This window comes from Chiloscyllium plagiosum, unplaced genomic scaffold (assembly GCF_037043375.1).
Source record: "Chiloscyllium plagiosum isolate Xiang-an unplaced genomic scaffold, Cpla_swu_hap1 HiC_scaffold_31, whole genome shotgun sequence".
In the NCBI taxonomy this organism is placed as follows: domain Eukaryota; kingdom Metazoa; phylum Chordata; class Chondrichthyes; order Orectolobiformes; family Hemiscylliidae; genus Chiloscyllium; species Chiloscyllium plagiosum.
In genome coordinates this window covers 38,113,831-38,125,601 of record NW_028270169.1, presented here as the reverse complement: position 1 = coordinate 38,125,601, position 11,771 = coordinate 38,113,831, and the positions used below count along the sequence as shown (strand labels likewise).

Here is an 11,771-nt window from a genome sequence, read left to right as displayed (position 1 = left end):
TCATATGTAGGTCAGACCAGTAAAGGATGGCAGCTTCCTTCCCTGAGGGGCATTCTTGTTCAAATGGATTTTTCCAACAATTGGCAATGGTTGCGTGGTCTTCATTAGACTCTTAATTCCAATTTTTTATTGAATTTCACTCTCTGCCATGGCAGGATTTGAACCCAGGTCCCCAGAACATTATCTGGGTCGCTGGATTAGTAGTCCAGTGGTAATACTACTGAGCCATCACAGATAAGATAAGAAGGCATGATAAAATTAAATGACATCTCCCTCATGATTGAAATTCTTTGGTTCCAAGAAGGGCTAGTGTAGTCACATCCCCAAATCCACCAAGGTACCATTGTGCAGAATTTAATCAAAATCCATTTATCGCACTGTTTTAGTAAAAGTGGTGAAATTGATGAATCATTCAGCTTTAAGCAATAATTAGACAAATCATGTGGCATGAATTGTGAATAAGGCGGAGATAAATTTTTAAAGCTTATCTTCCAAAGCCTCCAAGTATCATTGTGAATAACAGGAGCAGATTCCATTGCTAATGCCCAGTCAAGAATGCAGCTGAACTCTGAATCATTTCTTTGCAATTAAAAGAGGAGTTAATCACATTTTAAATCATTTATTTATTTTGTGATTATTTTGATGCATTCCCACGGTTATTCTGTAACCCATCGTTGATTTCTTTTTTGTAATAGATGTACTGTCGTGAAATTTCCTCAGTGGAACATGTTCCTATTCGCATCTTGAAGTTACTGAAGGGAAAAGAGAGAGGATTATACTCCTCATTGAATAAAGGACAAACGCAACAGAAGAACCACATGTTGGGATGTGAGTTACATATTACCAAGTATCAGAGACAGTGGATTGTATTAACAACAAAAACAAAATATGGAAAGAAATGCTAATCAAACTACTGGGGTGGACAGTGGTTAGCACTGCAGCCTCATAGCGCCAGGGACCTGGGTTTGATTCCAGTCTCAGGTAACTGTGTGGAGGTTGCATATTTCCCAAGTGTCTGTTTGGGTTTCCTGTGGATGCTCCAGTTTCCTCTCACAGTCCAAATATGTGAACGTTAGGTGGATTGGCCATGCTGAATTGTCCATAGTGTGCAGGCGAGGTGGATTAGCCATAAGAAATGCAGGGTTATGGGGATAGGGTGGGGAGGGGGCTTGTGATACTCTTCAGCAGGAATGGGCCAAATGGCCTCTATTTCCACTGTAGGTGTTCTATACATGAAAATATTAACTCAGTGGTGCACTGACATCCTCTGAGGATGGATCTAATAACATACAAGAAGCTAACTGAATGAACAACTGCAAAGATATGTAGGAACAATGATGAAATATTCTTAGTGTTAGAGTTTCTTATTTTTAAACGTAAAACAAAATGGTGGCATTGTTACGTGGAAATTGAAGTGCTGATTGGAAGTTGAATCATCAATGCTTGAATGAGGGCTTCTTTTGATGCTCTTTCATAGAATCATAGAATCCCTACAGTGTGGAAACAGGCCCTTCAGCCCAACAACCCTCCAAAGAGTAACCCACCCAGACCCATTCCCTGACTCTATTTCTTGAATCTGGTTAGGTATTAGTCTCACTCTTGCTCCTCAGATGCTGTCTGACCTGCTGTGCTTTTTCCAGCACCATGCTTCATCAACACTGTCAGTCTCAAAATACACACTGACAACCACCAGCAATGCCTCACCATTATCTCTCCTCACCCTTTTACTGTTGCTAATTGCTTGTTGAACATCCAGTCATGGATGAGCAGAATGTTCCTCCATCTGAGTATTGTGAAGACTGAAGGCATTGTATTCAACTTCAACGACAATGCCAGCTTCATCTACAAACTCCAACCTTCAGTCACTGACTTCATCACTTAACCGGAGAATTGTGAAATGGGTTATAAAAAGTTATAGTTTTTGAATAGATAGCCCCAGTTGAAGAATCTGTCTCCTCACTGTGATTCCTTTTCATTCTATGTGAACTAGAAATAACTGAAAATCAATTTAAAGCCAATGATAAGAATCATATCATTGAGATGATGCAAAAATGTCACTGTTCATTATGTTGAGAAGAAAAATATAACTGAAACAGAACAGAAGAAAATATGCAGGGCACTGGTGCGAGAAAGAGAGGATTATGATCAAAAAATATTTTAGCATCATCGAAGCTTTAAGTCCATTGTGCCCTGTGTTAGCTCTTAAGAAAATCAGTCTTACTTGGTCTTGTTTTTTCACTGTAACATTGTAGGTAGCTCATCCTCAAATATCCTTCCAGCTTTCTATTATGGAGTTAGCTTCTATCACTTCTTTGAGGTAAACCAAGATTCCAACCATTCTGGAGTGAAAAACATTTTATGATTGCTCTTTAGATTGTTTTGTTAACTTGACAGAGACTTCTAGTTGTTGACCCTCTCACCAGAGAGAATAGTTCCTTTTCTTTTCACCTTGTGTAACCTCTCGTTATCTTCATAACCTTGATTACACATTCTCTTACTCTTTCATTTCAAGGGGAACATTCCTCATTTGTTTTGGCTTGTTGTCATATTCTGAAATCTTGCATCCTTGTAATATCCTAGCAAATATCCTCTGAATCCCTCTTGAAATCCTTTTACACCCGTCCTGAAGAATAAGCTAAATTGTCCACAATATTTCTGCTGAGAGCTAACCAGAAAGCACTGGCATCATCTCTTTGATTTTATTTACGGTGCCTTTAATTATAAATGTAAGTAAACATAGGGTGAGATTATCCACTCCTGGAGGAAGTGAGAAGAATGGTAGGCAAGTGTCAAAATCAGGTAAGTGTCAAAAAAACAAACTCTCACCATCAAGGTAACTTTTAGCAATGAAGGTCTTTGACCTCAAAAGTTGAGTGATAGTCATGGCTGCTGGTCTCAAGAAGAAATATTTGCATAAATTAGCATGTCATTAAAAGCTCAACTCACTGGATTCTGCCAACCTTCTCAATGAACCTCTGCCCAAATGAGAAAACTGTCATTTCAGATACCTGACCATATGTAACAAGCATGTACCTTCCAAGCTTCAGGTTAAGTATGTGCTGCTGTGTCCTCATAAAAGTACAGTATTCTAAGGTCTCTGAGTACAGTGGAAGCAGCAAAGGGGAAAGGGCCGAGTGTATCCAAGGATCATGGTCCACTCCAAATGCTTAAGGGAGAGTGGTTGCCTGTGGCTCATGACCATGTGAGAGTGTAAACAGCGAAGAGCTGGCAAGTTCTTTGGGGTAAGGGTGGACCACTGTTTGTCCATGAGTGAGGAACTGTCTGCCTGTGGATTGGGGTACTGTCAGCATGGGTGTGAAACATTATCTCTCCAGGGGTGGGAGCACTGCCCGTACATCAGATTGGGGCACTGTCTGTCTGGGAATAGGTGATTATCTATTTGGGCTGGAAAAGGGAGAGTCAAAGGGAGAATGCAGATGTTATTTTGCTATGGGTATCTCATGTACGGCGATGTGTTTGGCAGTAATGGCTCTCTGAAGGTAAGATCAGAGTCAAAGAGGAGAGCTGGAGGAGGTAGGATTGCACTTAGCACAGCATGGTTGGATGTGCTTGCTGTCTCATACTGGGGGAAAGTGAGGTTGCAAGTGGCCTCAATCATTGCAGGCTACAGGGTCAGGAGAGCATGGGCCCTGGATAATTATGGGCTCGAGGGAAAAGGGGGGCAATAAAGGAAATTAATTATGATATGGAGGGGATCAACCGAAATGGTGGGAAGCTGTAGGCACAGAGAGGTGACAGAGAGGAATTGTAAGGGCTTATGAGGAGTGGTGAACATATTCATTCGAAATGCAACCTGAAATCTCACCGTCATCTTGGAACTGAGGAAGCATCAACCATGTAGAATCAACCACGTGGAATCTGCTGGGAGAGAAGAGTTATCCTCTTGTGCCTTGGCTGCTGATCCCTGTCAGTATTCCTCAGACTGATGCTGAAGAGAGGTACAATGTTGCACATATCTCTCCAAGGGCATAACTATAGTTGCACCAACTATGTGTTCTCTAATGACGAGGGTGTCCCAGAGGGAAGCAGGCCTCCCCTTATGCAGAGATTGGGGCACGTGTTGATGGGAAGGGTGAGGACAGTAACAAATTTAAAATACTATACATGAATGCACGAAGCATTAGAAATAAGATGGATGAGCTTGAGGCTCTTTTGGAAATTGGCAGATACGATATTGTGGGGATAACTGAGACGTGGCTTCAAGTGGACAGGGCCTGGGAAATGAATATTCAAGGCTACACGTGCTATCGTAAGGACAGACTGACGAGCAGAGGGGGTGGGGTGGCCTTGTTGGTAAGGGACGATATTCAGTCCCTTGCGCGGGGGGACCTAGAATCAGGGGATGTAGAGTCAGTATGGATAGAGCTGTGAAATACTAAGGGTAAAAAGACCTTCTTGGGAGTCATCTACAGGCCCCCAAACAGTAGTCTGGATGTCGGATGTAAGTTGAATCAGGAGCTGAAATTGGCCTGTCATAAAGATGTTACTACAGTTGTTATGGGGGATTTCAACATGCAGGTAGACTGGGAGAATCAGGATGGTATTGGACCTCAAGAAAGAGACTTTGTGGAGTGCCTCAGAGATGGATTCTTAGAGCAGCTGGAGCCGACCAGGGAGAAGGCAATTCTGGAGCTGGTATTGTGTAACGAACCAGAATTGGTCAGAGACCTCGAAGTGAAGGAGCCATTGGGAAGTAGTGACCACAATACAATAAGCTTCAATCTGCAATTTGAGAGGGAGAGGGTACAATCGGAAGTGACAATATTTATGTTGAATAAAGGGAACTATGGAGCTATGAGGGAGGAGCTGGCCAAAGTTCAATGGTGCAAAACCTTAGCAGGGATGACAGTGGAGGAACAATGGCAGATATTTCTGTGTATAATGCAGAAGTTGCAGGATCAGTTCATTCCAAAAAGGAAGAAAGATCCCAGGAGGAGGCATGGGTGGCCGTGGCTGACGAGGGAAGTTAGGAAACATATAAAGTCAAAAGAGAAAAAGTATAACATAACAAAGATAAGTGGGAAAACGGAGGACTGGGAAGCATTTAAAGAACAACAGAGGATTACTAAGAAGGAAATACGCAGAGAAAAAATGAGGTACGAAGGTAAACTGGCCAATAATATAAAGGAGGATAGTAAAAGCTTTTTTAGGTATGTGAAACCAAAAAAATGGTTAAGACTAAAATTGGGCCCTTGAAGACAGAAACAGGGGAATATATTACGGGGAGCAAAGAAATGGCAGAAGAATTGAATTGGTATTTCAGATCTGTGTTCACTGGGGAAGACGCAAGCAATCTCCCTGAGGTAACAGTGGCTGAAGGACCTGAGCTTAAGGGAATTTATATTTGCCAGGAATTGGTGTTGGAGAGACTGTTAGGTCTGAAGGTTGATAAGTCTCCGGGGCCTGATGGTCTACATCCCAGGGTACTGAAGGAGATGGCTCAAGAAATCGTGGATGCGTTGGTGATTATTTTCTAGAGTTCGATAGATTCGGGATCAGTTCCTGTGGATTGGAGGGTGGCTACTGTTATACCACTTTTTAAGAAAGGTGGGAGAGAGAAAGCAGGAAATTATAGACCAGTTAGTCTGACCTCAGTGGTGGGAAAGATGCTGGAGTCTATAATAAAGGATGAAATTACGGCACATCTGGATAGTAGTAACAGAATAGGTCAGAGTCAGCATGGATTTATGAAGGGGAAATCATGCTTGACTAATCTTCTAGAATTTTTTGAGGATGTAACTCTGAAGATGGACGAGGGAGATCCAGTAGATGTAGTGTACCTGGACTTTCAGAAAGCTTTTGATAAAGTCCCACATAGAAGGTTAGTGAGCAAAATTAGAGCACATGGTATTGGGGGCAAAGTACTAACTTGGACTGAAAATTGGTTGGCTGATAGGAAACAGAGAGTAGTGATAAACGGCTCCATTTCAGAATGGCAGGCAGTGACCAGTGGGGTACCACAGGGATCAGTACTGGGACCGTAGCTTTTTACAATATATGTTAATAATATAGAAGATGGTATTAGCAATAACATTAGCAAATTTGCTGATGATACTGAGCTGGGTGGCAGGGTGAAATGTGATGAGGATGTTAGGAGATTACAGTTAGGTGAGTTGTCAGATGCATGGCAGATGCAGTTTAATGTGGATAAATGTATGGTAATCCACTTTGGTGGCAAGAACAGGAAGGCAGATTACTACCTAAATGGAATCAATTTAGGTAAAGGGGCAGTACAGAGAGATCTGGGTGTTCTTGTACACCAGTCAATGAAGGTAAGCATGCAGGTACAGCAGGTAGTGAAGAAGGCTAATAGCATGCTGGCCTTCATAACAAGAGGGATTGAGTACAGAAGCAAAGAGGTTCTTCTGCAGCTGCACAGGGCCCTGGTGAGACCACACTTGGAGTACTGTGTGCAGTTCTGGTCTCCAAATTTGAGGAAAGACATTCTGGTTATTGAGAGAGTGCAGCGTAGATTCACGAGGTCAATTCCTGGAATGGCGGGATTACCTTACACTGAAAGACTGGAGCGAGTGGGCTTGTATACCCTAGAGTTTAGAAGACTGAGAGGGGATCTGATTGAGACATATAAGATTATGAAAGGATTGGACACTCTGGAGGCAGGAAACATGTTTCCGCTGATGGGTGAGTGCTGAACCAGAGGACACAGCTTAAAAATACAGGGTAGACCATTTAGGACAGAGATGAGGAGAAACTTCTTCACCCAGAGAGTGGTAGCTGTGTGGAAGGCCCAGTCTCTGGATTCATTTAAGAAAGAGTTGGATAGAGCTCTCAAAGATAGTGGAATCAAGGGGATATGGAGATAAGGCAGGAACAGGATACTGATTAAGGATGATCAGCCATGATCATATTGAATGGTGGTGCAGGCTCGAAGGACAGAATGGCCTACTCCTGCATCTATTGTCTATTGTCTATTGTGTATCCTGGAGAATGCGCCACAATTCTAATCCTGCCTGATGTCAATAGTTGCCTTATTTTCTCAGTGTTCCTATAATCCTGGAGAACATCAGATTTCTTGACTATGCCATTGCAATGGCTGAGCATCCTCAGGGAATTTGCTTCCCTTGCTGGACATAAATCCCTTCCCTTCTTTACCTCTTACAATTAATTCATATTAAGCTCTGGTCTGGCCTGGCTACAGAGGCTGCAGCCAACTGAAGCTCTTTCCCTCTGACAATGCATTCAGATTTCTCCTGTGTGTATATCATTGGTTGTGTGCTGTTTGCGATGGTTTTATCCCTGACCCAGTGGTCCTCGTAGCGGCATTAAAGTTAGTGCCCTTGAAATCAGTCTTGGGGGCCTGGACCACAAACCCCAAATGCTGGCTTTCTGCCTCACTGGGTCATGAGAACAACTTTAACCTCAGCACATCCGGCTGATGATGTCAGATAATCAAAGGAAAGTCAGTGTCACCTTCTAATGGGGGAAGGTGCTCCATTCCTTTCGCTTTGAACAACCGTGTCAGCACCTTGGGGTGGAATGAGACTACTGCAAATATGACAACAGTGCAGACATCTATAATATTTACTATGTGTTTCCAGACATGCAGCTTAGGTCCATGTAATGAACACCCGTGCCATCCATATGCCCTCAAAACATTTTTTTTTTCTTTGCCTACCACTGGGTCAAAATGGCGCCCTGACACTCTGAGTTGAGGCGGCAGTGGGAGACTGCTGATTGCCCGAGCATGTGATGGCATTGGTGGGCATCCTTTAGGGCCTGGGATCCTGGAGAGCCCTGGCCTACTGAGAGAGTCTCATGGACAGATGCACGTACCCTGACCTTGGGCAGACCTGCTGCAGGAAAAGGGGTTACTGCAAAGGGGAAAGCTGGGGAGGTTGGGCATTGTAGTAGTATCCAGAAGTGTTGCTTTTGAAATGCTTGGCCAGGGCTCCTGGTCTCTGTAGCTGTCTGCTGGCATCTCTCCATCTCCCTGAGGAGGTGAAGGGCCACACTGAGTGAGAACCTTCCCCTCTCTGACCTAATGGTGTGGTGTAGGACCGACAGCTTTCCAGGCAGTGACTGAGCATTTGGCAGTCAGCTTTCCAAGGCAAGTCAGTGTCTGCGTTCCAGTGCCATGCAGCAGATAGCACTTGGCAATGATTCCTCTGTATTTTGCTCTAATCTAGTGAGAGCCACTGGCATCACTGCCTTGTGTTTCAATGCTTGTTGCAGTATGTTCACCATGTCATGGTGGCTCAGTATGGGAGCACATCATCTACACAAGGCTGAGCAGAGCCTGGTCTCCTCAACCGAATATCAGAGCCCTGGGCCATGACTGTTTTGATTGGCTGAGAGCCTGTGCCCGTGATATGCCCACCAGGCTGTGACCCTGAACCCACTCTCAATACTGGACCCACTGAGCTGATGGACTCTGTTGTGGTAGACGCGGCAGGTGATCACTGTGTCCGTGCCTCCTCTGAGGACCTCATCATCTGCAGAGGATCAGCTGGTGGTGCGACAGTGGGCAGATGCTTCTCCCTCTTCTGGTGGGCACTGGTACCTTTAGTGGGGAAAGAAAGAATTAGTTGGAGAGGATGCATCATGTCGAATGCAGTGTCAATAACTGCACATCCGATAAGAACAGACTGTAATTTTTCTCACTGTGACATTGCCTGGTCCTGGTCCTCTCCTGGCAGCTTTGTGAGCTGCTCTTCGAAAGGATTGAGGATTGATATATCCAGCATCCCTCTGTGAGTCTGCGCCCGCTCTCTCCTGCACAGGTTGTCTTGTCTTGCCTTGCAAGCGGAAGAGAAGATGGACTGAGTGCGATAAAAATGGTGCACTTTGTGAGCATTCAGAGGCAGGCCAGGTCCTGAGGCAGTGATTATGTCCAGGGAACTTTCAAGGATTGAGAACATTAGATGGCTGTGACATGGATGTCCTATGATTTGCCCATGCCTCTGATGATTTATTCAACAACTCACATGCATGTACATAATGAGCTGAAAAACACATTCATCATGTGGGGAAACTCACTCAAGGCCCTGCGGGAAGTGATCATTTCAAACACACCTGATGCTGTACATTTAACTCCAAAATGGAAAAGCCCAGGCCACATCTTTTTGAACCATGCTGACCACTTGCTATGTCTCCTCAACAAAATAATTGAGGAAATGCATACCATTATCCCATTGCTCATCTACTTATTTTGTGTTTAACAAAACTCACTTGCGTGTTACCAGAATTACTTGGGAGTTTCTGATCTTCAGGCATAATGTGAGCGTATTTTGTTACTGAATAAACAAATCATTAAGGAAGGAGCCACACCAATCTTGTGCACTGCCTTGAGCTCTCAGGAATCCTCCTGAAAGAGCTGGCCAAATAAGGTCAGTTCATTACCCACAATACACACAATAGGTGTTGCTATGGAAGGCACAGTTTAAACAGACCAGTACAAAGTAAAAATCTTCCATTCCAACTTGAAGAATAGCACAGAACTTTAGGATCATAACACCATAAGATACTGGAGCAGAATTGGGCCATTTGGTCCATCAAGTCTGCTCCATCATTCAATCATTGCTGACATGCTTCTCTACCCATTCTCCTTCCCTTCTCCTTTAACCCTTGATCCCCTTATCAATCGAGAACCTACGTCTAAAATATACTCAATGATTTGTCCTCCACAGCCTTCTGTGGCAATGGGTTTCACAGATTAACCGCCCGCTGGTTAAAGAAATTCCTCCTCATCTTAGTTCTCAAAGGTCTTGCTTTTACTCTGAGGCTCTGCCCTCGGGTCCTAGTCTCTCCTTGTAGTGGAAACAGTTTCTCCACGTCCACATTGTCTAGGCCTCTCAATATTCTGTAAGTTTCATTCAGATAGCCCCTCATCCTTTAAAATTCCATTGAGTACTGACCCCGAGAGCTCAACTGCTCCCCATATGACAAGCTCTTAATCCCTGGGATCATTCTTGTAAACCTCCTCTGGAGCCCCTCCAATGCCTTCCTTTGAAATGGGCCCCAAAACTGCTCACAAAACTGATCTGACCAGAAGAAACATTTACGCTGACCAAAAAACAGGAATGTAATGAGTAATATTAATAACAGTTAACCATCACAATTTTCAACATGCATTGCTTTTGGTTAATTATAGACAGAAATATTTTGTTTGAGATGGGGGTTTTATTTTTGAGCCCATTCATTGAGGCAGCAGAATGTGAATTTAGATCTGTAAGAATTCATTGTCCAATGACTTTATCACACCCTAGGAAATGTATTGAATATTATTGGAATCTTCTACCTCTCCTATGCAGTTTTGTGGTTTGACAAATGCAGGAAATATTAATTCTAAGAGGATGTATCTCCAGTTTGAGATCTCTATTTTTGAGGCATTAAGATCAGCAGTAAATTAAAATGCTCAAAGAGCTGGTGCAGGCACAGTGTGCTGAAAGGCCCTCTTCTTCACGGTAACAAATCAGTAATGCTGAAGTAAAGGGCCTGAAACAAGCATCCTCACCCTGACAACTCGTGAGTTACAAATCTATGTGTTAATAAAGTGTCCAAGAAAAATTTACAGGCTTTCGGTTCCTGTTATCAACTCTGCTTGTTATCTCCGCAAAGAACTCGAGTAAATTTATCAAATCTGATTTCCCTTTCAAAATCCACTTTGACTCTGTTCGATTGCAATAAGCTTTTCTAAATGCCCTGCTATTTCTTCTTTATCAATAGACTTGAGCATTTTCCCAATGACAGATTTTGGGCTAACTGGCCTATATATCTGACCCCCTCTCTTCTTGAACATTGGCAGCTTCTTAATCTACAGAAATCTTCCGGGAATCCAGTGAGTTCTGGAATCTTTCAATCAATGTCTCCACTATCCATGTAGTCAATTCCTTTAAAACACTTGGATTAGATGGAACAAGAGGGAACAACCGCACATGTGGGTTACCTGTAAATCCTGAAAGTCACTTGCTTGATAACTGTTAGGATTGAGGTCTTCTGGACCTTGCTCTCGGTCATGAGGTTTTTGAAAGAAATTGTTGAGCTACAAGCAGACTCTCAGTATCAAATTGATTGTGGGTTTGTGTTCTATATGCCTCTTCTGTAGAACTTGAGGAAAATGAAAATAAGTCCACAGAGGCCAGAATCCTGTCACCAAGTCCTCCTTTATTTACATGGGGAGAGTCCTTGATACTGATCCAGTTCCCTCAGTGAACTGAAGTTGCACCCACCATCTGTAAAGGTTCTGCAGTATAGGCTCTCAGTCTAGCTGATATCTTCTGTGACTGTAATGGTTGGAGTCCAGAGTGAATTTTGTTAAAGACTAGATTTGCAATCACTGAAACAGCCGTGTTGGTATCGACCTCCGTAAGAACCAGGTGACCATATAACCAGACGTTTATTTTGATTTGGATATTGCTAAGCAACTTAACTGTTTCAAACCAGATGTCGGTGGACTTTCCAAAGTGAAGATATTGATGAGAAGTTATGTCTGGTAGGATTCTCCCGGATACCAGCTTGTGAGTCCTCTTACTCCATTTAGGTCCAGTGGGACGGTTTGGCTAAGGCTTGATTTTGTTTTGGGGCTTTGTTGTGGATTAACCTGGAGTCCCTCTGTTCAGGATATGTCCTGAGTGAGGCTAGGCAATTGCTTTCACTCAAGTGGTGTTCCCCAAGCTCAATCGGACTGTGAGGGTGTCACTTCCATTGGAAAATCTCATAACTCATATGGTCCATTTGCTGCATTTTCTTAAGCGAGGTGGTCAAGAAGGTACAACCCCTTCTTCCTCAGG

General features: G+C 43.4%; 1 protein-coding gene across 1 annotated transcript in view; it reads right to left on the bottom strand.

The window, feature by feature from the left end:
- Nucleotides 1-243: 243 nt before the first annotated feature.
- The window catches only part of LOC122564222 (myeloperoxidase-like), a 162,280-nt gene continuing 150,752 nt past the window's right edge, over nt 244-11,771 (bottom strand). Inside the window, exon 11 of the mRNA XM_043718919.2 lies at nt 244-752. Coding sequence (XP_043574854.2) covers nt 750-752 — 3 coding nt within the window. The 3' untranslated portion in view covers nt 244-749. The remainder of the gene's footprint in view (nt 753-11,771) is intronic.